The sequence below is a fragment of the Phlebotomus papatasi genome, chromosome 1 (genome assembly GCF_024763615.1).
Source record: "Phlebotomus papatasi isolate M1 chromosome 1, Ppap_2.1, whole genome shotgun sequence".
NCBI lineage: Eukaryota > Metazoa > Arthropoda > Insecta > Diptera > Psychodidae > Phlebotomus > Phlebotomus papatasi.
In genome coordinates, this window is record NC_077222.1 from 2489971 (window position 1) to 2516963 (window position 26993).

Genomic DNA, 26993 nt, shown 5'->3' on the forward strand with positions numbered 1-26993 from the left:
TATATAGTACCGGATAAAATTGTACCAATGTTTCACAATTCTCTATAATGCATTTGATATCTTATGCCTCCGGCACATCTTTTAGATCGGGAAAATTTCATGAAGTCGAAATTCGGATCCCTTTCTTTCTCATATGTTTTGAATATATCTATTTCATTCTCTCGCACTCTTCTTCTTCTCTTAAACATTACTCCAAATTCAATTTAGCTCAATCGAATTTGGTATGCGAAAGAATGAGATAGTCATATGCAAAACATGCCAGAAAGAAAGGGTTTCGAATTTCGATTTCAGGAAATGTTCCTGATCTAAAAGATGTGCCGGAGCCAAGCGCCTGGCAAGTTGGCCTTTTTATATGGAGCTATTTGAAGCCAATTCCTAAATTGATCTCGGACTCAGCTCACAATGCTTACGAGAAAAAAATTTATTTAAACAAAAATTTAGTATATTTATCCCTCCATACGGAAAGGTATCTCATAATACGGAAAAACTTCTCACTTTTTAAATATTCAGCATAACGGTAGCGAGTGCAAAAATATTCCCATATAAATTTAAATCGAAGTATTAGAAAGTGACTTCAAATTTCAGGCAACTTGCCTGGGGGTTGGCCGGAGCCATTAAGATCTAATTTACATTTTGGCTGAAACTTTTTTTCTTAGAGAGCTCTCTTATAAAGCTGCAAATTGTGCCTTATTTGGATAAATTAGGAGAAGGACTAGTATTTTTGTAGAGCCTTTTTTAAAAAAAAAGGATGCATCGGTTGTGAATCAAGATAAGTTCTATCATTTCTTCTTTAGACAGGAAGTTCCAATAAAAAATGAATTGCGAAAATTGCGACTTTTTGAACCGTATACAGTGAAGTCCTGGTAGGAGATCTAGGAACTAGGAACTAAAGAAGTTCGTAAATAAAATCAAAATTCATCACACAAACTTCAAGAAAATATGTAGGGGAAAGTGACCATGCTTGATACGATCCAAGCTTGATAATAACTATTTTTTCCTATGTTAATCAATAGTTATGACTCATCGCAATATATTTCAATAGCTGGTGCTAAGCCTCACATTTCCTAAAAAAATTAGGATCCTAGCTCTTTTTTCCTAGTTTCAGGAAGCAAAAATCAAAAATAGGCCCAAAACTGTAATTTCGATACATGATATTTCATAAGTATTTCTTACTTAATGTCGCTGTTCACGAAAACTACTATCATAGGCACATAGAGGGGTCATCAGTACTAATATTTATGTAAAAATATTTTTACTTGGTGGACACTGTTTTTGTGGGTGGTAACAAATTCATAAATTCTATCTGTGTCCATCCTATATTTTAAGAAGGGTCCATGAATGATAATTTTAATGTGGCAACTATATCATTAGACGTGATTATTTCATAATTACACATATTGCAATCCGCCAATTTTATCGACAATTGACATAATCTTCAACCCTGTTGCCTGAATTTTAAGGTTGCAGAGTGACATTTTCATGGACTCAAAGTGAAAAAATGGTTTTCGCTAGCGCCCTAATGTCATAAAAACATGGCTTAGAAAAATTACATAAAAGTTATTTTAAAACTAATAACCAGTCATACAAACGATTTAAGCAGATAGATTAGAGTTCCGTCTAAATATTGATGTGCAATTTTTTGTATCCGGTGAATTTTTTGCAGTGAAAATGGGCCTCCGAATTGTCGAATCAATTATTATACAGGAAGGCCCCGGACCCAACTTGTATAAAAATCGCTACTGAATTTCCATTTTCTTCTTGAGGAAAATCTAAGGATTTCCAGGAACTATTTGTGATTGGATTATGAACCTAATAAGTGAGACATTTTTTTGTCATAGTGCAAGAATCGCTTCAGTTTGTGTGTTAATCAGAAAATAATCACAAACCTTGGACATCATTTTACAGTATCAAGCATGGTCACTTTCCCCTAAATTTTGTGCAGTCAAAATTTTAATAGTTTTAATAAATTTCTTAACGGATTTTAATTCGTTTCTACCTTCGTTTGTTCCAGTTAAATACGGTCAAAGGCCTGTTCGGCAGGAAACACCTATCTAATCTAATCTAATAAATTACAAGCAATATGACATTTTTTCATTAATCTTTTTTGTAAAGATAGACGTTCAAATTTCATAATACCGAATGGTCCAAATAGGGCACCAGTAGGGAACGATACGATTTATTAAAGTGCCGTAGGTATTTTCTCGACCCCTCGACCCTATGTTATATTTTTTACAACATTTAACCTCAATATCTCAATATCAATACGATTCATTTCATGCCAAATCGGAAGACTGATTTAAGTAGGCCTCTCATTTCCCATGTGCCGGGATGCTGTGAGTGTAGCCATCGATGTATTCATGTTCCTTTTGTCAGGGAAACTAAGTATCTGGGCATTATTGTTGATGATCAGTTGAATTGGAAGCCTCAGTTGGAACGTCTTAAAAACTCTCTTATTAAGAAATTTTTATCTAAGTTGCATCGACTCAAGACTGCGTTATGGTGTGGTTGCTTGGGGGGGAGTTTTCCGCAATACGATGGTTCCTCTTGAGGTATGTCAGCGTTATGCCATTCGGGCGCTTACTGGGCGGCGGAGGCGTGACTCTGTGTGGGATATGTTCATTCAGTGGAATATTTTCCCCGTAAGATATATTTTTAAAATTTGCGTGCTTAAGTCCTTTTTCACTCGCAGTGGTTATTTTCAGTCTCGTAGACTGAAGAGATCTCGCACAGGGTTAGTAGCAGAGTTCCCAAGACCCAAGACCGAAAGATTTAAACGTTCTTTTGTATACTCTGGTCCGAATCTGTTCAATGAGCTGCCACATTCTATCCGAAACTCTGTATGGAAGCCTACTTTCGTGCGGGATGTCAAGGGATATTACAGAGATTGTGTTGCATTGGAGTACCAGGCTTCTGCCTGTTGAGGTTACGGGGCCACTCTCTCGATTGTCTCCCTGTCGATGCTTCTGCCTGCGAGAGCTACAGGGCCACTGTCTTGGTTGCCTCCCGACCGGGGGTGTCCGTTAGAAAAACTCAAAATTAAGTTATGTTTGAACGGGGCGGAGAATCCTGGCTGGTAACAATATTTTTATTAACCCATCCTCCCAGAGTTGCGGCCCTAAGCTATGGGGTTTTTCTCTTCCGAACTTGCCGGTCTCTTTTCCCCAATTATTAAGCAAATTGTGAAGTGGCTGGCTTGCGATTTTTGGGGATTCTCCGCTGCGGGGTACACCCTTGATGGGGTGGCTGGTGGTCAGGGTCCTGTTCCCTCTTGGGCAGTTGCTTTGACTTTGCTCCCATTCTAACTCATAAGTTCCACTACTGCGCGCGGGTCTCACTCGGTTCCCTCTCCGAATTTTTGCATGGCTCCCCTTGTTTATGGTGTTTTTTTTGTTTTCCTATTAAGTTACTTTTATTTTATTTAATTTAAATTTAAATGTAATTAATTAATTTCAATTTTAATGATTTTAATCCTTCATAAAGACCCAGACAAAACGTGTTCTTTTCGAACCTCGTCTGGGTCTCTAAACTCCCCTCCACTGTCCTCAATGTACAGTTCAAAACGAAATTGTTAAAAAAAAAAAAAAAAAACTTCAGTCATTTTTAATGATGGGGTTTTTATCATGAGAGTTCCATAAATTTTCAGCTTATACAACCTATGAAAGAGGATTTCCACCGTTTGCCTCTGGAGGTTGGTCACCAACGCTAAGACGGCGGTGGACGCAATACTGTACATTGTAGATATTTTTTTGGAGAGTGAATAAATAAATAATAATAATAATAATAATAATATCTTACTAGACATAATTTTAATATAAAAAAAACTAAATACTGATAATTTTGTTTCCAGTTATTGTTCTATTTTTTTTTACAAATATTGAAGCATCTGTAAAAATAAAATATTTACCATTAATCTTTTGAAGAGGTGATTTGATCCCAGGAAAAATTCAAAACTAACCGTTTTTCTCTTTCTTCAAAATCAACCTTTCGGGGTTCGAAATAAATCCCGAAAGGTTTATGAAGCTTGTGGTGGATCAAATGATTTAAATTTTCAAAGGTTTAAGGTAAAACTTTCAATTTTTCAAACAAGGTATTATTAATGATTTTAATCATGCTACTACCCCCCTCGATGACGATTTTAGCATTTAAAAATCCAATAGAAAAATCCCTGTTTAGTTTTTTTATTATTTCATTTTCAAATGAAAGTTAATTAATCTTCTTTTAAGTGTTAATTAAATTAATCAGTTCTTAATCTTAATCATCAGTTCTTAAATCTTAATTAATCAGTTTTTTAAGTGTTAAGATGTCTACAGATTGGGAGCAATTTTCGTCAAAAATTGCGTTTTTGACAAAAATTTGACGTTTCCCCCTACAACGCTGCAGGGAATTTCCTTCAAAAAAGCAATTTTTGACAAAAATTGCTCCCAATGTGTAGAGTCCATTAAACATCCAGCGAACAAAGGGCTAAGACTCAGCAAAATTTTGATAGCATTTAGAAAAAAAGAAGCCGAAAAGTATTGTTTTTTTTTAAATTTTATTTCTTCTTTACGCAAATGCCTTTATTAAATGTAAACCAAAAATTGTCCAATCAATAGACTTTTTGAATTATTTAATCGGAAATGTTCCGGTTTATTATTTTCTTTTCTTCTCATTTTCAACACTTTATTTTCAGGCTTAGAAACATGAATTTTTGATAAGCCAAGTGATAAGCCCTATTATAGATGAATGAACAGTAAGGGCGTTGGATTAATTTCTATTTACTCTGTGAAGAGAGATTATGAAGATAACAATTTCCTCAAGTCATTTTTATGATTCGTCCCAATGCTTCTGTATTTGTTATCAAACTTCATATTCACTTTCTAAAATTGCTTTTTTCTGAGAGACTTCTGTGGGTTCTTATCAAAATTTCCTTGGCTTTCTTGTCTGGAAATTATAAATTATGAGATACTAAACCATTCTTTGGCGAATTATCTATTTTAATGCACTACAAGCTTTATTATTTCTGCCTTGGCAATACTCCAATGATTTGCGTTTGTGTTGGATTTACAAAATAATAGCAAAAATTCAGATGAACACTCTCAAAGCTCTTCAGATCAATAAAAGAGTTCAGTAAAGAACTGTTAGTTACTCTACTGGAATTTTATTTCTTGAGGCCAAAATCACATTGACCGTCAGTGCAATTCCGTCTTAAATGGTCAATAAAATTCTAACGAATTTTAGGAAATATCTCACAATTTGATTACCTTTTCCACCTGTTCCAGGTGTTCTTTGGTGAATTGTCTTCTGATTTGGATTAACTTCTTTTACAAGCTTTTTTTCTTTGGAAAAGAAGTTTTAAATATTTGAGTAATTTTGTTCAAATAATTCCAACATTGAATATGAAGTTTTATTGGTATTGCTCAAGATTTTCATGTGTTGCTCCTCATGATGTTGCTCTTTTATATCATGTTGAACATTACCCACGAATGTCAGGGGGAATTTACTTGTGGGCTAATAAAAATAAAAGAATATAAATTGTGGATATATGTAGTGATGCGAGCAAAAACTAAAATGTATGTGTAAAGAAACTGAGAATATGGAATAAAAAAGAGAGATGTACTTATGACCCAGACCCTTCTAACTTTTATTTTTTTTATTTTTGCTTAAAATAAATTTCTTTCGAGATGAAACAAAGTAATTATTCATATTTGTTATCATAAAATTCTTTATCTTCTGCATGTGATTTGTTTGAACAGTTTTTTAGCGTATTCATTCTCTCGATTGTTAAATTCCAAGGGGTAATTCATTCGGGGAAACCCATGTCATTTGCCCAAGAAATGATTCGTGAAACCTAAGTATAGCTTAAGAAATCTTACGTGAAATTTACAAAAAGATTTGGTGGAGAAATATCATCAAATGGTGTAAAAAAATCGATAAAAAAATACGAACCTAGTGAAACCTTTGGAAGATCTAGCGAAACTTGAGAAATTTCAAGAAACTCAAGGAGAAATATGAGAACTTTTCACGAAATTCCAGAAATCTTCAAATTGTCCTAAAATTCAGATGGATTGATATTAACAAATTCTTTAGAATCGTTTCTTTAAATTGTAGGACTTAATGAAAGGTTTCACGAAAATCGATTAATAAAACACTCCTATTAGTGGCATGTAATAGATAAGTCAATCCTTGTTAAACTTCGAGGGATAATTCATTGTTAAAATGGTTGAAATAGAAACAAATTTGACCAAGAAGAGATTATGGGATTGTGGAAATGCATTGTGCTTTAGCAGAAACGTATCCAAGAGATGCGGAAATGTTCGCAAAATTCAGAAAGTTCATCCAAAAATCTCATAAACATTCCTAGTGCTTCGAAAATTTGTCTAAGAATCAGGAAACGTTCCTAGATACACACGGCTCTTCGTTATCCGGGTGACAGCTGCCAAACGCATGGCGGTTGATGTATTCAAAACAATTTTTTACGAAGCATGCAGTTTGTCTAGAATAAATTAATGTATTATTTTAATTTTATCGAAGTTTTTGACACACAATCGTGTTACAAAATGAAACATAAACACACCACAAAGAAAATTCTGTTGTTTTTCGACAGAAAATAAATTCTCACAGCAGAAAATATAGAAAAACGTTGACCATATTCAAAAAACCAAAATGTCATTTTGTCCCCATGTCAGCCGGATAACGAAGAGTCGAGTGTATCAAAAATATATTCCAGAAACGTCAAAAAGATTTCTAATTTTTCGAAAACGTATCCAAAATCATTAAAGAAGCACATAAATATTTTGATAGTCGTAGAAACGTAACCAAGGAACTTTGAACGTTTCTAGTATTGAGTAAATACATCCAAGCAAAACAAAAATGATTTTAAAGTCGAGGGAACATATTCAAGACACTCAGTAACGTTTATGGAAACGCAAAAATGCATTAAAAAAAACACGAAAAAGACTTTTGGAGTTTCTATAACGCATCAAAAATGCAGAGACGTTTTCCCAGTCACGAAAATGCATCTTAGAAACACAGAATGTGTTTTAGGCTCGTGAAAACACATCCAAGAAACACAAAAATAATTCTAGAGCTACAGAAACGTATGCAAGAAACTCACTATTTTTAGAATACGGAAAATCCACACAATGAATACAAAGAAAGATTGTTGAAACCAAAAGACTCAGTCAGGAAATGCAGAAATGTTTCTAGAATTGAGAAAATACATCTAAGAAACCCAGAAATGTTAGTGTAAAGTGGTACAAGTTGGACATTTGGGTCATGAAAAAACATCCGATCACAGAAACAATTCTAATGTCTAATGAAATTTATTCAAGAAACGCGTAACTTTAAGAAATGATAAGGTCTTCTAAATCAATACGAAAAAATATTTTTGAGATTTCAAAGAGAAAACGCGAAAACGTTTTTAGAGTCTTGAAAAGGCATCCAAGGTATGCAGAAACGAATTTAAGTTTCCAGGAATGCATTAGTGAAATGCATGACTTCAAAAACCATCAGCACATAACCAGACTAAACAGAAAGCATCATTTTAAAATCAAATATCGGCGGATAAGGCCTTCTTTGCACTAAAAAAGAACACAGTTAGAGGCAAAATGCTCTTTTGACCTCTAACAAAAGAAGATTTTTAACTCTTAGAGTACGTTAAGAAGCACGTATGGCGGATATATTGACAAATTTGACAATATCTGATAGGACTTAGTCATTTTTCTTAGTTCTTAACATCCATTGCCATCAAGACCTTATTTTTCTCTTTATTTTTGTTCGTTGAACATTTTCTCCACGACATTTCAGCAAAAATTAAAGTAAAACTTTATAAAATGGAACTTAATTTATGAATTATAGTTAAAAATAAAATTATTTAACAATATTAACATTGAATTGGTCAAAAATAAATACCCTAGCGCTAAATTTATTGAGTGAAATTATACTTATTTCCAGCCTAAAAATCAAAATTCTATTATATTTCTTAAAATACTTATAGAGTGAAAAATCAAAATGTCGATTTTTTATGTTGGCATGAAAGGACTTTTTTAAGACTTCTTTTTTGTTTAGTTTCTTTAAGGATTATGGGATGGAATTATACTGATTTCCACCACTGTATAAGATGCTCAGAGCAAAATAGGCCTATCGTAAATAAATTTCCAGATTAAAATAGATCATTTTTGCACTGAGCGATGCATATTAACACTTTCAATTGCAATTATCGTAATATCAGAAATAGAAACAATAGAACGGAATAATTCTACTCTGAAAAAAATATCTTGTTTAATGAACAAATGGATTTTGTTGAAATTTTGTCAAAAGGATGTTATTTACCAATTTGACAAAACTTTTTCTTGCATTTTGTATAGAAAAACACCCTTTTGACAAACTTTTAACAAGATCCAGTTGGCCGCCGGTTTGACAGAACTTTTCCATATTCTGAATGGAAGAACATCCTTTTTACAAACTTATCTTGTTAATTTGACAAAACATTTTTTTCAGAGTAGTAACGAGAGTTAATGTGACAATTTTTTCCCTTATGATTTGCCCCTCACTAAACTCCGCTTTGCTGTTTTAATATAATTTTCCTACCGGCTCAAGAGACACACTCACTAAAGCAACCAAACCAACGGACATTCACAGAAGCCGGTGGTATAAATAGCGAGAGAATTGCCTTCAAACTCTCATTTGTGTTCCTGGTGCTGTTTTAGTTACTTCTTGTGTTGCTGGAAAGCATTAAATCCGCCCAAAAAAAATTCACATAGTTTTGGTAAGTGGAAAATTTCTGCATTTTACGTGGGAGCCTAATTTCTAAATCAAATTTCGTTGTGAATTAAAGTGATTCTGCTGAACATTGCTATTGATAGTGAAGAAATAACGCCCTTTTTCCACTGATACAGTGCCCGGTGTTTTGTGCATTTGAGTTATGTAACGCTGGCAACGTTCCTTTTTTTGCTCAATTAGTGTCCAATGGATAATAGCGTTCTGCATTGTTGAATTTATAAATGTTGAAGGCCATTTGAAGCGGACAACTCGTTAGATAGAAAAAGAATTGAGTATTTAGTAACTTGTTGGATGAAACATTCCGTACAAATATTTTCCGTGCGACGCTTGTGCAGAAATTCAAATAAGAATCAAGCAAAGAATTGTCAGTGTATTAGAGAAGATTCTAAAAGGCATATCTAATTATCTTGGATGAGAAAAAAAAAGATTTTCTGCAACTCACGAACAAAAGCGAAAAATCTATTATTTAAATTGCTCACTTGCACTGTAGTGATTGTACTGTATTGATTTATTGTTCTCTTGGACAAGATAATGTAAATTGCATGCATTGAATTTTTATCTTATCCACCACTCCCTATAAAAATCTATTTTTTCGTTTATCAGCTCAAAATGATGTTAAATTACATGATAATAATACAATTATTTACACAAACAAAGTAACTTTTTGTGTAAATAGATAAGTGTATTTATTCAAGAAAATTTGCACCTCTTTGCCGAATTTTTGAATAGGAAAATGTTTAAAGATCATTAGCGCTTCCATGGCGAACCACAAGTGGCGCTAAAAGTTGCGTAACATAACCTTGAAATCCAAATTTTAAATTTAAAAGAAATGGCTTTGAATTTTGGCTTCATGAAATTTTTCTGATCTAAAAGGTGTGCCGGGGCCATTACGGAAGACTTATTAGTTCAGGAAAATTTCATGAAATCCAAATTCATATCCCTTTCTTTCTCCAACGTATTGCAAGTGTCTATCCTACTGTTTCACTCTCAAATCTAAATTTAATTTAGTGTAATTTTTGCCAGAAGAAGAAGAGTGGAACAGACAAATAGAAAACTGTTGAGAAGGAAAGAGAAGGAAAATTCGACTTCGTGAAATTTTCCTAACCTAAAAGATGTATTGCTGCAAAATTATTTTGGATTTCCATTTTTAATACTTACAGCTCTGGCACACCTTTTATATCAGGAAAATTTCATGAAATCAAAATTCACATTCTTTTCTTTCTTACACGTTTTGCTTATGTCTATCTCGTTCTTTCGCACTCTTCTTCTCTTTTAAACATTACAACAAATTCAATTTAGTTCAAACGAATTTTTAAAATTATTTTCATTCTTAAACGTTTTGCATGTATCCATCTCATTCTTTTCTACTCTAAATTCGACTGAGCTAAATTGAATTCGTTGTGATGTTCAAAAGAAGAAGAAGAGTGCGAAGGAATGAGATAGACATGTGCAAAACGTGTGAGAAAGAAAGTGATTCGAATTTGGACTTCATGAAATTTTCCTGACCTAAAAGGTGTCCTGTTAGATTGGGAAAATTTCATGAAATCGAAATTCGCATACATTTCTTTCTCATATATCCTGTCTATGTATATCCCACTCTTTTGTACTCTTCTTCTTCTTTTGAACTGACTCCAAATAAAATTTAGTTCAATCGAATTTCGAGTGCCAAATAATGACACAGCTATATGCAAAATGTTTGAGAAAGAAAGGGATGTGAATTTCGATTACATGAAATTTTACCGATCCAAAAACTATGTCAGAGCCATTAATACATGATAAAATAAAAGCTTTGAATTAATACTTAATTCCTTCTGGCTTTAAAACTTATTAACTTACGGTAGGCTTTCTCAAAAAAGTAGTTTTAAGTCACGCCCCTTTCGGAGTTATTGACGAATAAAATTCTAAATTTTTGAATATTACATTTAAGTTACTGAATGTTACATAGTCGGTCAAGAAAATAATCTCAGCTTTTTATCATAACTATACAAATTAAATTTTGAGCGTAATCCGAAAAATACTGCCCGTTCAAAAATAGGCCACGCCCCAATAAAATTGTACAAAGAAGAAAAATAGGGCAATAATGCGAGAGAATTTTACAGAGCTTTTCAGAAACTTGCATTCTTTCTCACAAAAATTCTAATATAAATCTGAAAATTAAAAAAAAAATGTTTAGTATTATACTCAATCCAGTAGGTGCCTACAATTAATCCTGCAATATTTTCTAAAATCAATATAGAAGGGTTTTAGGGGTTTTAGAATTAAAACTTTAAAACTTCTAAAATCATTTCGATGATTCCTAAAAACTATCCTATATGACATAGAATTCAGGCAGTAGTTTTTAAATATTCAATAAAATATTTTCTTAAATCAAGTAGTGATACTTTAGAATCTTTAAGAAATATTACTAAAAATAAGAAAATAATTTCCAAGGAGCAGAATTTACCCTATTTTTAGAGTGAATTACTTTGCTTTTAGTGACAGATTTCTCTGGGATTGTAATATCACAAGGTTTTAGATAACAATTACGGGTTTTAGATGGGAACAATGTACACAATTGGGCTGGGTTTACTAAAGAGGCGTCATATTATATATTTAATTCCTTTGTTACCTTCTCATTTTCAACAATTTTATGAGACAGAGAAAAAATTTGATGGTATCATTACAAACCCAATTTTCAGTATAATTGAATTATAACGCTTAGAACTGAGTTCTTAAGTGGGCGTGGCTTAATTCTCTAGGGATTGGAGACTTCTATCCTCAGGTACAGTTTAGCGAGCATGGTTTGTCCTAAGTTGTACCATATTATTCTCATTGAATAATAAATTTAAAATGAAAAGTTAGTTTCTGTTTCAATCACTAGTTTATAAAGGGGTGTGGGCTACATCTTTTGGGTTATATTCGTCTGAATTGGTCCTGTTTGTTTTCAGCGGCGGACATCTCTCGATGTGATACTTTTAACAATCTCACTAGGTATTAAATAAAAATTAGAAGTCTTGGGTGGGGACAATGTCCACAAGTGGGCGGGGTTTAATAAAGAGGCATGATGCTATATATTTAATTCCTTCAATATTCCTTCATTTTCAAAATTCTTACGAGATAGAGAAAAAGTAGATGCTCTTCTAAAAGTCAACTTTCAATCTCAGTTAATTAAAATTAATGAGTTAAATGGGCGTGGCTTAATTATCTAGGGACTGCGGACTTCTAGTCTCACACACAATTTTGCAGGCATGACTTGTCTTAAATTGTACCATATTATTCTCATTAAAACATGAATTTAAAATAAAACCAAGTAATAAAACGTTAGTTTCTGTGTCAATAATTAGTATCTGAAGGGGTGTGGCCTATTTTTTGAGTTCTGTTCCTCTGAATATGTCCTGTTTGTTTTTAGTGGCGAACTACACTCGATGTGGTAATTTTAACAATCTTACGAGATATAGAAAAAAATAGATGCTCTTCTAAAAGTCAACTTTCAGTATCAGTGAATTAATTTTAATAACTTAAACGGGCGTGGCCTAATTATCTAGGGTCTAGGAACTTTTCTTCCTCACTAAATACTGATTTATAAAACAAAGTTAGTTGTTGTTTCGGTATTTATTTTCTAAAGGAGGCATAGCCTAATTTTTCTGGGTTATGATCTTCCGAATTTGTCCTGTTGGACCATCGCATTCGTTGATTGGTTAAAGCTTCAAAAAATCAAAGTTTTGTCCAATCAGTGTACACAATGACACTAAAATATTTAATGGTATTTAATATTTAACGACGTGTGGATAATGCCCTATTAATAAATTCCACGTACATGAATTTTTGATACAGATATGAAGTATTTAAACGCGTCTGATGAATCCAATAACTCCATACATCAATGCATGTAACTTCCCTTGGTATCTCTTAAATTTTTAAAGAGCTCAACTTCAAGTGGCCGATTTGAACAGGTTTTTGGACCATTCAAAGTCTCATGGTTTCTTAGTTGCTTACGAACACTTCCACCAGTTTGATCTCATTCACACGTTCGGGGTCCAGAAGAAAAGAAATTCCTCTTTATTTCTGCATTTCTGCTCTTTTTTTATTCCAATAAGACGCTAATTTCTAAATCGATTCACTCTTTTCTTTTTTCTCCCTTTTCTATTGAAACAGTGTGAAAAATCAATAGGAAAAAATGGGTTGTTCTACATCATCATCATCAAGTTAATAGATTTTTAGTTGGGTTTTTGTGTAAATGTGATCCAATTGTAATCATGAATATTGTATTTCTGTCCAAACAGAACAAATTGTACCAACTTCGGAAGGTTTAAACAGCGGTCCACCTGTCAATATGACCATCGATTTCTACTACCTTCTGCCATCGGCTCCCTGCCGAAGTGTCCTCCTCTGTGGCAAGGCCCTTGGACTTGAGTTCAATCTCAAGGAAATGGGTGAGTTTGTTTGTCCTTCCCTTTCATTTTCCTCCCATTTTTGATTTAATCTCTTTGGCTAATTGCAGACTTAATGGGTGGAGATCATCTTAAGCCAGAGTTCTTGAAGGTAAGTTTGAAGAAATCAGATTTTCAATTAGAAATATATTTGGAAATGATCAATATCAATGGTGTATTACCTCATTTTTACTCCAAAGTCACTCATTCACTACGAACTAATTATTGTTATTACTATTGCGTGAGCTTGACTCATTGAGATTGATAAGATAAGGGGGGTTTATTTTGAACTGAAGATAAATACTTGAGTGTTGATGGGTTTTCTTACAGGTTCTTTAACATTTTTAATATTGATTAGTCATTAATTAATTGCTCGAATAATTATGGAATTAGGAAAATATGATTTTTTAATAAACACAAAAAAATTGTAAAATAATTTGTGAATTCTCAACTCATTAAAATGTTCGTAAAAGTTTGTATTTTTTCACAAACATTGTTCGTAACATATTGAATTGACGAGCATTTCTTGTCTTTTTGCAAACATTTTTTTTTTGTACATTTTTGTGTACCTGACAAAGCTTTACCAACAATTTACAAAATTTTACGAATATTTTTCCGTGTTTTTACAAACATATAGGGTAAGTGTGCCAAATTTCGACATAGTTGGGTGCAAGTGCCAAGGTCTCAAGTTTTAAATGTAATATTATTAATACAAATTGAATATTTTTATTACTTCTTTTTAAGGAGTGTTGCTTGGAATCTTGTAGACAGTTTATCGTCTTTATTTGCTCTAAAATCATTATTAATATATTTTAAAATAAATAAAAATGTTGACATAGCTTTGGTGCCTTATTTCGGCCACCTTCATTCTCATAGTTCTTTGCCCATCGGGAATTCTTCAAATGTCTTTTTATACATAATCTTTTTGTGGAATCCACATTTTTTGTTATTCTTTTGCACTGTATAATCTCTAGAGTATGTAAAAACCAAAAATTCAGCAATATGGCCGGAATTGCAAGCTGGCCGGAATTTGGCACACTTACCCTGCGAACAAATATTTGTAAAAGAATATAAAATACTCTTCAAGTTATCACGTTACAAACAATGTTTGTGAAAAAAGTACAAACTTTTACGGACTATTTTACAAAATATGTTTCTCTTTGTATAGATAAGGGAATAGCACCCCGGATCGGAATGTTAAGAAACATGCTCGATATTTAGTTGAAAATATAATCCTTAAAATACTATTTGGTATTTTTGTGTATACTAATCGTTTAGTGATCTTTTTAACTGTATCTGTGCATTTGAATTTAAAATATTTACAATAAATTAAAAAAGATGAAATTGCATACTCTGTACCTCGGATCTTGACTAAGTTAATCAGGTATCTCACGGAAAATTGGTTTTATAAATTAAATCTGAGCTAATGTACTGCATTCTTGTGAGAGTTAAATGGTAAAAAGCAGCTAATAATTTTTGAAAAGTCATTTGAATTGGTACAACAACATAGTAATAACTTGACGATCCGAGGAACACTTCCGATTGCTGATGTTCTTCCCTTACAATATTTAATAAATAAATAGTGCATAAAATATGTTTCATAATTCTGAACGGAATATGAAGCATTTATCTTAAATGTTTAATGTGAAAATTAAAGCTGTCTGGCTTTGAATAGGAGGAAAGAGTTGATTAATATTTTAAGAGGTTACCTCAAAATTATCACAAGGTAAACTATCCTCCAAACTATAGAAAAGCTTCATTACTAAATTCTTCATATCTTGAATAAAATAAAAAACAATTTCAAAATGACAAAAAAAGAACCTAAAAGTATAGATTATAATGAAATTTTGTGAAAACTCTTGAGTTTTCTATAAAACAAAATGTCTTAAAAACATTTTCTTTTCATATTTGTTAGTATTTAATCCCAAAAACGTTTTTGCCTTTATTGTCGGTTTTATCACAACAAAATCGTGGATTTTAATTCTTTATGCTGATTCTTAAAATGTTATTTAGGTTGAGTTATGGTGCTATTCGAATTAAAAATAATCATGCTTTTTTTATAGCACTTTACTGTTCTCAAGTGCTTCTGCATTATCGACTTTCTCTGTGTTGGTTCCTGACACGACTGTTTGATAGTTTTAGCCTTAAACCCTAAATCTACCGACCCGTTTTTGATCATTTTTCCTAGCGCGATCGGTCAAATGAGAGACCGTGGTAGGATAGGATACTCAACAATTTTTTTCTTGGAAAAGAGGAAAAATTAAAGTTGAAACAGTGAAAAATATATCACATGCTTATTTTAAGAAATTCATAAAGTTTGATAGCGATATTGTACCGTTTAAATATGTGTTAATTTTAAAAAGTTTTAAACCGGTCAATTCGACCGGGTCTTGATAGGTTTAGTGTTAAGGACGATAGGGTCAAAAATTGGGAATCAGGAAAAATCATTTTCTCTGACTTTTTAGAGCGAGACATAACATTTAGATGGCAATAAGAAATATTTTGTTTTCCTTATGGTGACCAAATCGTCTTTAAAGGGTTAAAACATGACAAGAAATGGGAAAAACAGTCGAGACAGAAACCAATACAAGGAAAATTCAATTATATATAAAAGCATTTAAGAATAGTTGAGCGCTAAAAATAATTTTAATTTGCATTCGAATAGCACCATTAGCGTCCAGTAATTTCTAAAGATCAATAACTTAGAAGAAGTTCTATATTCGAAATATTTTCAAATCATTCTATTGTTTTTAATTTCTGTCTTTGAAACTGTCTTAAAAATAACTTTGGAATGTTTAGAGGTAAAATAGGAAGTCTGCGAGATTTCCTATTTAACCCAAGACACATTTGAGGGGATTATAACAGAAAGCATGAAGATTTTATCTCATATTTGAACCACTAAGGGTGATTTCCCAAGAATCGTAGGTGCATAATGCATTGAGATGAATTTTGAATTTTTTATGAATTTATTTATTTTTATATTTCTCTTTAAATTCTTATCATTAGGTTTATTAAATTACTTAAACAATTTTTTCATTTAATGGTTACACAGTGTTTCTAATTAAAACAGAAAGTATGTCAGACTTAGGACAAGAAGGATTCTAACAGAAAGAAGGAAGATTTTATCACAGAAGTGAATCACTAAGGGAGTTTTTTCAAAATTCAGAAGTACAGTGCCAAGGTTGAGGGATGCATTTCGAATTGCCCTATTTTAAATTAGTCTTTTAAATGAGAAATTCTCAGAACGCTTGATTTATTGCAAATTCAAGCAAGTATTTATTTTTTCTGTATTATTTTACTTCCTGAAGGTATAGTTCATAGAATTATTTAGCACTTTTCTAATTTTTGCGAGTGGGATTTTTCTTCAGATTGCAAGTTTTAAAGGGCATTCACGTTTGCTCTCTCCCAACATTAAATAAAAGAATAATTGCTTTCCAGTAGAACACTTTCAATTCCAACTAAATTATAGGTTCTGTATGGGCGTGACCTATTTTTTGTGGGCGGGTTTCTTAAAGTCTCTTTTGCAATTGAAATTGTGGGAGTAAGTTGCTCGTAAAGATCCATAATAAATTTTCTATAATTCATTATTTCTTTTATTTTACTGATTTACAACTCGTAAAAGTGGCATTTGCATCAAATTTTATTAATGTTTGGAGCTTATTCCGGAGCAACATTGACTAGTACCATAACGAAGTAAGATAAAAATTTCAATTAAACTACGTCTGATGGATGGGATTTTCTATTTAATCCAAGACACACTCGGGAGGATTATAACAGAAAGCAAGGAGGTTTTATCTCAGAAAAGAACCACTGAGCGAGATTTGCTAAAATCCATAAGCCACTGGAAGAATTTCAATAAGGAATTTGCAGAATGCTCGAATTGTTGTTTAAGCAAACCGTAAATTTTCTTCTGTATAGGGGAAAGTACTCTCCATTCGAACGTTCATTCCTTTGAATAGGGGAAAGAGCCATTGCTTTGCACGGTCCCAAGCTTCATAATGACTACATTTTTTGGCACCCAAATTTTAAAAACTAGGGGAAAGTGTCCTGTTTTTAAAATACATTGCGGAGTCATTTTTATCCAGAAAACATGGGAAAAATTTAGTCTTTATAAAGCTTGGGACCGTTTAAAGCATGGCCACTTTTCCCTACTCTACCTTCGAACGTTCATGTCTTTGAATAATATGAATTTTCTTTTATTTTACCTAAGAGACTTACACATTTCTATTAAATATTATCAATTACGTGATAATTATGCGAAAGTCACTTAGGAAAAATAAGTAGAATTCACATTAGGGGAAAGTGCCCATGCTTTGCACGGTCCCAAGCTTTATAATGACTAAATTTTTCCTATGTTTCTGAATAAATGTGACTCCGCAATGTATTTTAAAAACTAGGGAACCCTAGTTCTTAAAATATGGGTGCTATAAGTCACATTTATTGAAAAACATAGGAAAAATTTAGTCATTATGAAGCTTGGGACCGTGCAAAGCATGGGCACTTTCCGCTATTCGAAGAAATGAACGTTCGAAGGGAGAGTACTTTCCCCTATTATTTACTCTGAATTGAACAAATTTACCAACTGAACCCTTCCGGAAGGTATAATTTATTTAATTACAGCTTTTATAATTTTTAGGAACGAGTTATTCCTTGATTATTGCTTTTCAATAGCACGCTTTCAATCTTACTAAAATTATAGGTTCTATAGAGGGTGTGACCTAATTTTTTGTAGGCGGGTTTCTTTGAGCTTATTTTACAATCAATTTTGAAGGAGTAATTTTTCATAATGGCCATTAGTAACTTCTTACAATTCATTCAAATATTTTGACTTTATTTATTCATAAATCGTAAAACTGGCATATGCCTCAAACATTAAAATTTTTGCAAACGAAACCTAAAAGAAAACATTGTTTATTTAATTTTTTTTGAATAAGAATTTAACTGACAATTAATTTTTTTAAACGTTTTCCCCGTTTTCCCTTAAAACTAGAAATTTATTACGATGTAAATGCTTTTTAGGTAAATTACATAAAAGTTTTAATAGTAATTTTATTAAATTTTAGCAAGCAAAAACATTGTTTATAATAATTTTCAGTTATTCTAGCTGAATTTTACTGGTTTAAAATTTTTCTGGTTTGGCATTGACGTCAATTGCACTTTATAATACCTCAATAAAATTGTTTAAGAAAAAACATTGCCAAATATTTCTTTATATTTGCATTTTAATTAGTTTAATCGTTAAAAATTGCGTATTAAATAGAAGTTTAATAACTATACTCCTTACTCATTACTCCCTAAACTTCTTCTGATATAAATCCATAAACATTAAATCTTTAAGTCAGCTTTAAAAAACTGATAAATGAAATTCCACATTATTCGAAGGCATGAACGTTCGAAGAGAGAGTACTTTCCCCTATCAACTTATAAAAGATCAACAAAAAGGCCTTCATATTTCGGGTTTGAATGAAATGACTTTCTAAGTTCCAATGTCTTTTTTTAGTTCCAAAGACATTATCCTATTTTTTGAATCACGCTAATTGTTCCTGAAAGTGTTTCTTTTTTCTTCAAATTAAAGAGATCATTCTGAAGCGGGCCTCAGACTAGGTCTAGTGTTTTAACTCACTTTACAAAAAGTTAGAATTTTTTAAATATAACAAATTTTTCTATGATTTTTGATAAGCTTTTGGATCAATTGCGTTTAAGGGCGTCTACACATTGTGAGCAATTTCCGTTAAAAATTATTCTTTTGAAGAAAATCGCCTGAAGTGCTCTAGGCAGAAACGTCAAAATTCTGTCAAAAATGCAATTTCTGACTATAATTCACAATAATTCGTCTCCTCAAAATAAAACTGTTCTAACTGCATTTTCTTTGTATCTGCAATCGTGGCAAACGACGCTTCATGATGCGTCATTAGCAACAAATGCTGACACAAATTAAATGCACTTAGGACCGTTTCATTTTTAGGTGACGAATGAATGAAAATGAACATTTGTTTTGTATTTTACTATTCTCAAGTGCTTCTGCATTATCGACTTTTCTATATACAGGTAGTTCCGCTTTGAGAGAAAACGAGCTGAAAGAATTTGATATGAATTGTCTACTATTGGGAGGCCATTTATTAAACAATTTTTGAAATGCCCCTAAATGTATGCAAATATTTTTCACGTCGTTGGCGCTGAGGATAAGCTGAAAAATTGGCGTTGAAAATGTTTTGCATACATCACGGCGTTTCCATAACTTATCCCAAAGATATCTCCTGCAGATATGCAATTTTGCTTTCTCGCTAGAGTTAATTCGCGGGCTTTTTTTGCTCTCGAAAAAATCCTTTCAAAGCGGAACTCCCTGTATTGCAGACGTGTGCAAGAGCTGTTTTAAACCGAAAAAACGTCAAATTAAACTTGTACGTCAATGGTCAAAACCGTCAAAACTGTCAAAACGCTACCTGAACAAACTTATTTTGACGTTTATTCGGATTCAAATGGTTCTTGCACACCCTAGCTGTATTGGTTCTTGTCTTGACTATTTTCCCTAGTCCCTAAAAATCTTAATTTAACTCAATTATCTTATTTTTTGCTAATAGGTTAATTATCAGCATTGCGTGCCAACTCTCGTGGACAATGGCTTTTCTCTGTGGGAATCCCGTGCCATTTTGGCGTATCTCGTGGAGAAGTACGGAAAGGATGACTCTCTGTACCCCAAAGATCCCGAGAACAGAGCTCGAGTGAACCAAATGCTCTACTTCGACATGGGAACTCTCTACCAGCGTTTTGCTGAGTACTACTACCCAGCAATCTTCGCCAAGGCTCCTTTCAGTCCTGATGGATTCAAGAAGATGGAGGATGCCGTTGGTTTCCTCAATACCGGGCTCGAAGGACGAAAATTCGCTGCTGGAGATGCTCTTACCATCGCCGATATGGCTCTTGTAGCCACAGTTGCCACCTACGATGTCTTTAAATTCGACTTCTCCAAGTATCCCAACGTGACCAGATGGTATGAGAGCTGCAAAAAGACCATTGCTGGCTACGATGAGATCAACCAAAAGGGAGCTGATCAGTTCTTCGAGAAATTCGGTGCTGTTCTCAACCAATAAATGCATTTTTTCTATTTTTTTTACAACACCTTAAAGGAGTTCACCTTTTGCCTTGAAGGCTATTAATAAAAAAAACTTTGTTTATTTTTGTATTAAGAAAACAATCTCGCATTTTCATTGTATGAATAAAAAAAAAACAAAATAAAATGGTATTTGTGAAAAAAATCAACCATGTTTTCTTTCAATTGCAAATGGTTTATTTACATTCATTCATAAAATCTTTTTTTTTATAAAACTCTTCAGATCATTTATACAGTATTTACACATTGTTTTAGGTATTTTCTAGGTATTTTAGTTACAATCTGGTGATTGTCTGAGGTCTCACGTCTCTAAAGTTGCCTAAGTACTAGCTAGCAATGGGAATTGTTGTTGAGGAGAAAAGGCTCCCGGAAGGTTCTCTCAAGGTTCCTCAGCCGTTCCTCCAAGTCCGTCATGGAATTGCGAATATTATTGCCATGGCGATTCCTCTGAAGTGGTCCAGGAGAACCCTGAATCAGGTCATCTCTCACTCCTACAATTTATTTTTTGCATATTACTAATTGAGGACATCTTTCCCTAAATTTTATTATTGATCCCAGAAACTCGTTTTTTAATCCCAAAAATAGTTTTACTCAATTCCAGAGAAAATTTCAGTCTCAAAATTTATTTTATCAATCCCACAGATTTTATTTTAACTCTAAATATAATTTTCGCAACCGAGAGTTTAAATTTAAATCGCTGAAACGTGTCTGATTATTCTAGAGATTTACTTTTAACTTTAAAAAATAATTTCTAATCTTAGATTTTTTTTTTATGATCCAAAATTTTTATTTCCAGAGCTCTGTTTGTAATTTTAGAAATTCTTTCTCAATCCCAAGATTTTATTTTTGATTTTTCAACCTTTTCAAGGAACTTTTGCCAATCCAAGAGCTTTAATCATAATCCGAGAAACTTTTATTTTAAGTCCTAAGGTTTTATTTTGAATCCCAAAAACTTTATTTGCAATCCCAGTAGCTTTTCTTCTTATTCCCACTGATTTATTTTTTATTACGAGGATCTTTTGTCAATCCCAACGATTTATTTCCAATCCCAGAAACATTTCCTAAATCCCAAAGTTGTATTTTAAATTCCAAAAACTTTTTTATAATTCCAGTACCTTTTTCTAAGTTCCACTATTTAATTCTTGATCCCCAGAAAATGTTGCCAGTCTCAGAATTTTATTTATAAATCCAGAAATTTTTATTTAAGTCATACGCCTTTACTTTTAATCCCAAAAACTTTATTTGCTATCCCAGTAGCTTCTTTCCTTAATCCCACTGGTTTATTTTGATTACTATGCAGTTTTGACAATCTTAATGTTTTATTTTTAATTCTAGAAATATATATTTTTTAATCCCATAGTTTCATTTTTAATCCCAAAAACTATTTTATTAATCCCAAGAGCTTTTTCTGAATCCCACTACTTAATTTTTGATTCCCAGAAACTTTTGACAGTCTGAGAATTTTATTTGTAATTCCAGAAATTTTTATTTATGTCCTACGCTTTCGTTTTTAATCTCAAACACTTTATTTGCAATCACGAAGCTTTTTTCTTAATACCAAAATTTTATTTTAATCCCAGAAGCCTTTTCTCTATTAACTTTGTTTTATTTTTAATTCTCGAAACTTCTTTACAGTTTCAATGCTTTTTTTTGTAATCCCAGAGGCTTTTATTTGAACTCAAAGGCTTTATTATTAATCCCAAAATTTCTATTTGGAATCCAAGAAGTTTTTTTTACCAATCCCAATGTTTTATTTTTGATTACCAGAAAATTTTGCTAATTGAACTGCTTTATTTCTAGTCCTAGGAGTATTCTAAATCAAAATGCTTTATTTTTAATTCGCGATAACTTTATTTTCAATACCAGTAGCTTTTTTGATCAATCCAAAGATTTTATTTTTAGTCCCAGAAGCTTTTTCTCAATCCTACTGTTTTATTTTCAATTCCCAAAAACTTTTGTCACTCTGAGAATTTTATTTGTAGTTCAAAGAAATTTATTTCAACCCCAAGGTTTTATTAATAAATTCTCAAAGTTTTTTTTTGCAATCCCAGTAGCTATTTTCTCAATCCCACTGGTTAAAATTTGATTATTTGGAACTTTTGTCAATCCCAGAATTTTGTGTAATCCCATCAATTTTTTCTCAATCTCAAGGTTTCTTTTTGCCAATCCTAGTTTTTCTCTTCTAGTCCTAGAAAATTTTCTGAATACCATTTTTTTCTGAATGCCTTTATTTAGTTTTTGATCTCCAGAAACATTTGTCAATCCTTTCCTTTTTTTGCAATTCCAGATTTTTTCTCAATCTCACAGCAGTGCAGTGATTATTTTTGATTATTAGGAAATTATTGTCAATCCTAGAGTTTTATTTGTAATCCCACAAACTTTTTTTCAATCCCAAATCTTTTGCCAATCCCAGTATTTGTGTTTTTTTTCCTAGGAACATTTTATAAATGCTAAATTTTGTTCAGAATCCCGCTATTTAGTTTTTGGTGTGCAAACATTTTTGTTAAACCCTTTTTTGGAGATCCCAAAAACTTTTTCTTAATCCCAAAAACTTTTTTGCAATTCTAGATTTTTTTCTCAATCCCACAGTGATTATTTTTGATTATTAGGAACTTATGTCAATCCCAGAGTTTTATCTGTAATCCCACAAATTTTTTCTCAATCCTAACTCTTGCTAATCCCAGTATTTCTTTTCTGGTCCTAGAAAAATTTTCTGAATGCCAAAGTTTTTTTTTATGAATCCCACTATTTAGTTTTTTATGCCCAGAAATTTTTGCCAATCCTTTTCTGGAAATCCAGAAAACTTTTCATGAGTCCCAAAAGCTTTTTTTGCAATCTCAAAATTTTTTCTCAATCCCACATTGATTATTTTTGATTATTAGGCACTTATGTCAATCCCAGGATTTTATTTGTACTCCCAGGAGCTTCTTTCTCAATCCCAGCATTCCTTTTTAGGTCCTAGAAAAATTTTCTGGTATTTTTCTAAATCCCATTATTTAGTTTTTGATGCCCAGAAACTTTTGCCAATCCTTTTTTGGAAATCCAGAAAACTTTCTTAATCCAAAAAAGTTTTTTGCAATCACAGAATTTTTTCACAATCCTACAGTGATTATTTTTGAGTATTGGGGACTTATGTCAATCCCAGGATTTTATTTGTACTCCCAAAGGGTTCTTTCTGAATCCCACTTTTTTATTTTGCCAATCCCCGTTTTATTTCTTATTCAAAAAAAATATTTTCTCAGTCCCAGGAGTTTTTTCTTCTTCTTGGTTAATATTGTAAGGTGTTTTTGGATTGGGACTCACCTGAGAAAGAATGCCTGACTCCTCTACCAAGTGCACTTCCTGGAATGGGATTATTGAGACTCCGTCGGAATGTGTGTGTCTTGGGCAGGGATGTTCTTCTGGGCAATTGGCAATTTTTGAGTGAATCCTCATAGCTATCACTGCTCTCCTCTCCACTGCACACATTCAATTCATTGTGCCCACATTGGCACTTTCCCTTCCGATCCTGACGCCTATCCCGCAATCTCACAACCTGCTGATCAGCCATGGCTGCTGCCTGAGCCTGCTGCAACCTCGATGGACTCTCACTGCGTTCCCTGGACAAGTCCAGTCCCGAATCTCGGCCACTAGAGTGTAAGGAATGTCCAGAATTATCCAAATTCACCCTGACAAATACGAAGAAAGTTTTGATCTCTAGGGATTCTTTCTTGGTATTTGGGGATGGTCTGACTTACTGGTGTCCACTGTGCAGTTGATTGAAGCGCAGGCAGCTCGTATCATGATCGAGAATATTGAAATTGGCATTCAGCACTGACTGAGGTAGAGGAACATCGATGTACTCTCGCTGTCGGTCTCTATGTAACAAAAGCAAAGTTAATTTATGGAAAAATTGATGAAGATTGCAAGAATTACATTCAAATGAGCATAACTTATTTCTTCAGATCTTGCACCTTTTGAGCAGACAATCATGGTCTTTCAGAGCTATCTTCCGTATAAATATAAGCCACGCCTATTTTAGGATTTATGGGCAATTATGGTTGATTTATTTTTGTTAATTCATCAATGATTTATTAATTATAGAAAATGGTTTTCCATAGACAATGCTCAAATTGAAATTTAAATATGGGAGGAATAAAGAGGACTGCTTTCAAATAATAAGCCACGCCCATTTAAGAATTTCTTATATAACTTGCTATTAGTAAAAATTAAATTAATATAGACAATAATATGTGGCATTGCCTGGTGAAGTATTGGACATTGTAAGTAAGGACGCAAATAATACAATAGGCCAGCCTCTTTTGATGCCCCGCCCAATTTTCGCATTATACCCTTCCAAAGTTTATAAGAGGGCAGAAGGACTTTTTAGCCTTCCTTCTTTGTCTTCTCATATTAGGTGAGATTCTTAACAATCTCACCTACTATAATCCTAACAAAATTTCATGTCGTCCGATCGACCTCAAACTTGGCCAAAATGTGTTTCAGCACTTCCTGATCACGAATATATATGTGGCGATTTTACGTTCCCGGCCGGCCGGCCGGCCGCTCTTTGGAGCTTAATAGCTCCTAAACTAAAAGAGATATCGACTTGCGGTTTTCGGCAAAGGTTATATATCGGGTGAAAATTGCAACTTGGTGCATTGACCCCCCACCCCCCACCCCTCCTTCCGCCATTTTGAAGACCCCTCTTTTTTTGTTTTCTCAATAGCTCCGCCCCTATGGCATCGAGCGGGCTCAAATTTTAGTATGTTATAGCTGGGCCTTAGAGCTTTCCATCAATACCAAACTTAAGATCCCCCGACCCCCCTGACCCGAGCTATAAGGGTCCAAAAAAAAATTCTTAAAATGGCCATAACTCCTGTTCTAATTGTCAGAATTTAAAAAGTGAGGGCTTTTTGGAAAGCTCTCGTAAAATGCCACTTCCCCTTCTAACATCACAAGTTCATAAAACCACCGCTAGGGGCGCTATTATTAAAAAGAAAATTTTTAAATCTTATAAGTTAAATAACTCAAAAATTCCATTGTGCATCGGGCTGAAATTTTAGTATGTTGTAGCCGTTGATTATACCTATCAAACAAAAAAAACCTTAAGTCGATCCATAACCCCTGACCCGAGCTATAAGGGGTCAAAGTTCGAACATTGACCGGCCTCTATCTCCGGTTCTAACTAACATAGCGACCTAAATTTTACCTTTTTGGTTTCGTCTCGATGAGCACTTTCAGATGGAAGTTCAAAAGTCACCACAGGTGGCGCTGTGATAGCGTCAAAATTCATCGAAATTCAAAGTCACTTTTCTCAAAAACGGCATTGTGCAAGTTAATGAAATTTTAGTATGTTGTAGTCCAGTCTAAGACGTTTCCAAAATGGTGCGTATGCGCGCTGTGGTTTCAATAGAACCGAAGATATGAGGGGTCAAAGTTCACGAAATTCAAAAAATCATATCTCCGGTTCTATGTGACCGATTTTGATGAATGAGGGCTTAAACGAAAGATCTCACCAAATGCTACAACTTTCTAGAATATTTGAACTTCGTGGGACCAACACCAGGGGCGCCACAGTCGAAAAACCAATTTCAATATCACATAACCTCAATTATCTCGACTGTCGCTGAACCGATTTTGATGATTACTTCAACATAATTGTAGAGCACATTTGTCTCTACATTTTGTCCATACATCATTTTCCGCTCAGACTACCCTATCACTCCGATTTTGCCGTTTAAGTGTGAAAAAATTGATTTTTCCCATAATAACGCTTTGAAATCACTCAAATGCCAATTTGACTGCCTCTACTCCACCAAGACACTTAAAATAGGGGTTTAAATGGAAAGTCTCACAAAATACAACAATTCTTTGAAATAGTTGAAGTTCAACAAATCACTGCTTGGGGCACTCTATGGATGAAAAAACCAGTTAAGAAACAAAAAACCTCGCTTATCTTGGCTTCTGAGTAATCGATGAGATCATGTTCTATGGGAAAATTATAGAGAACATTCTGGTCTACATTTCACCCATATATCACTTTTCTGTCAGTTCATCCAAATCCTTGATATTTTGGTTTAAATACAAAATTTGTATAATTTCACGAATTTGATTCAAGATAACTGAATGGTGTCTCCCAACTTCAGCTCTAAATCGAATTTGCATGCACTCCGAGTTAGCTCACGTTAAGAATCTCACCTACATAAGCCGGTTAGGATTATCTGTCCCTTTATATTGATTTTTGTGCGAAGAATGGGAAAATAATAAATTTCAGAGGGGCGTGGCTTAATTATTTAGAGGAGTGATTTTTATAGCTCCTTCCACAATGACATTTTCAAATTTGTTTTTGCTGAGAATGTCATATTATCTTTATAATAAACATTAAAGATAACAAATAATAATTTTAATATTTCTTAGCTTCAGAAAGGGCGGGACTTAAAATTATTTGTGGGCGGAGTCTACTTAGAAAGCCCAATAGTATCCTCAGAAAAAATTTCAATTAAGGAAGTTTTGCTCATCTGAAGCTATCGCTTTCTCTTTCACCTGGAATTTGGGGCATTGTAGTATTTGGGTCCAGTGGGAGGTAGAGGAGGTGGCATTTTCTTGCCATTTGTTGTGTAAGTTGTGGTGGACTTAGTAGCACCGGTCATTAGCGTACTGCTGCCTCCGCGTCCAACAGAATAACTCGCTTCCGGGGGTAATGTTCGACGGCTATTAAACAATTTTTATAC

General features: G+C 33.2%; 2 protein-coding genes across 3 annotated transcripts in view; one reads left to right on the forward strand and one right to left on the reverse strand.

The window, feature by feature from the left end:
- The first annotated feature begins 8648 nt into the window (after positions 1-8648).
- LOC129799919 (glutathione S-transferase 1-like) lies at positions 8649-20425 on the forward strand. 2 transcript variants are annotated; one of them, XM_055844217.1, is made up of 4 exons: positions 8649-8746; positions 13023-13172; positions 13241-13281; positions 19751-20425. In XM_055844217.1, exons 2-4 carry the CDS (start codon positions 13073-13075, stop codon positions 20258-20260), a joined length of 651 nt encoding a protein of 216 aa, XP_055700192.1. In that variant the 5' UTR covers positions 8649-8746; positions 13023-13072; the 3' UTR covers positions 20261-20425. The 2 variants fall into 2 exon arrangements, with proteins under 2 accessions (XP_055700192.1, XP_055700191.1); XM_055844216.1 differs by lacking the exon at positions 8649-8746 and adding an exon at positions 12735-12944.
- A 9-nt stretch (positions 20426-20434) lies between these two features.
- LOC129799918 (cadherin-89D) overlaps positions 20435-26993 on the reverse strand; it is a 37708-nt gene continuing 31149 nt past the window's right edge. Inside the window, exons 9-12 of the mRNA XM_055844214.1 lie at positions 26806-26973; positions 24018-24137; positions 23584-23909; positions 20435-20771 (exon numbers count right to left, since the gene is read on the reverse strand). Of these exons, the coding sequence (XP_055700189.1) occupies positions 20611-20771; positions 23584-23909; positions 24018-24137; positions 26806-26973 (775 nt within the window). The 3' untranslated portion in view covers positions 20435-20610. The remainder of the gene's footprint in view (positions 20772-23583; positions 23910-24017; positions 24138-26805; positions 26974-26993) is intronic.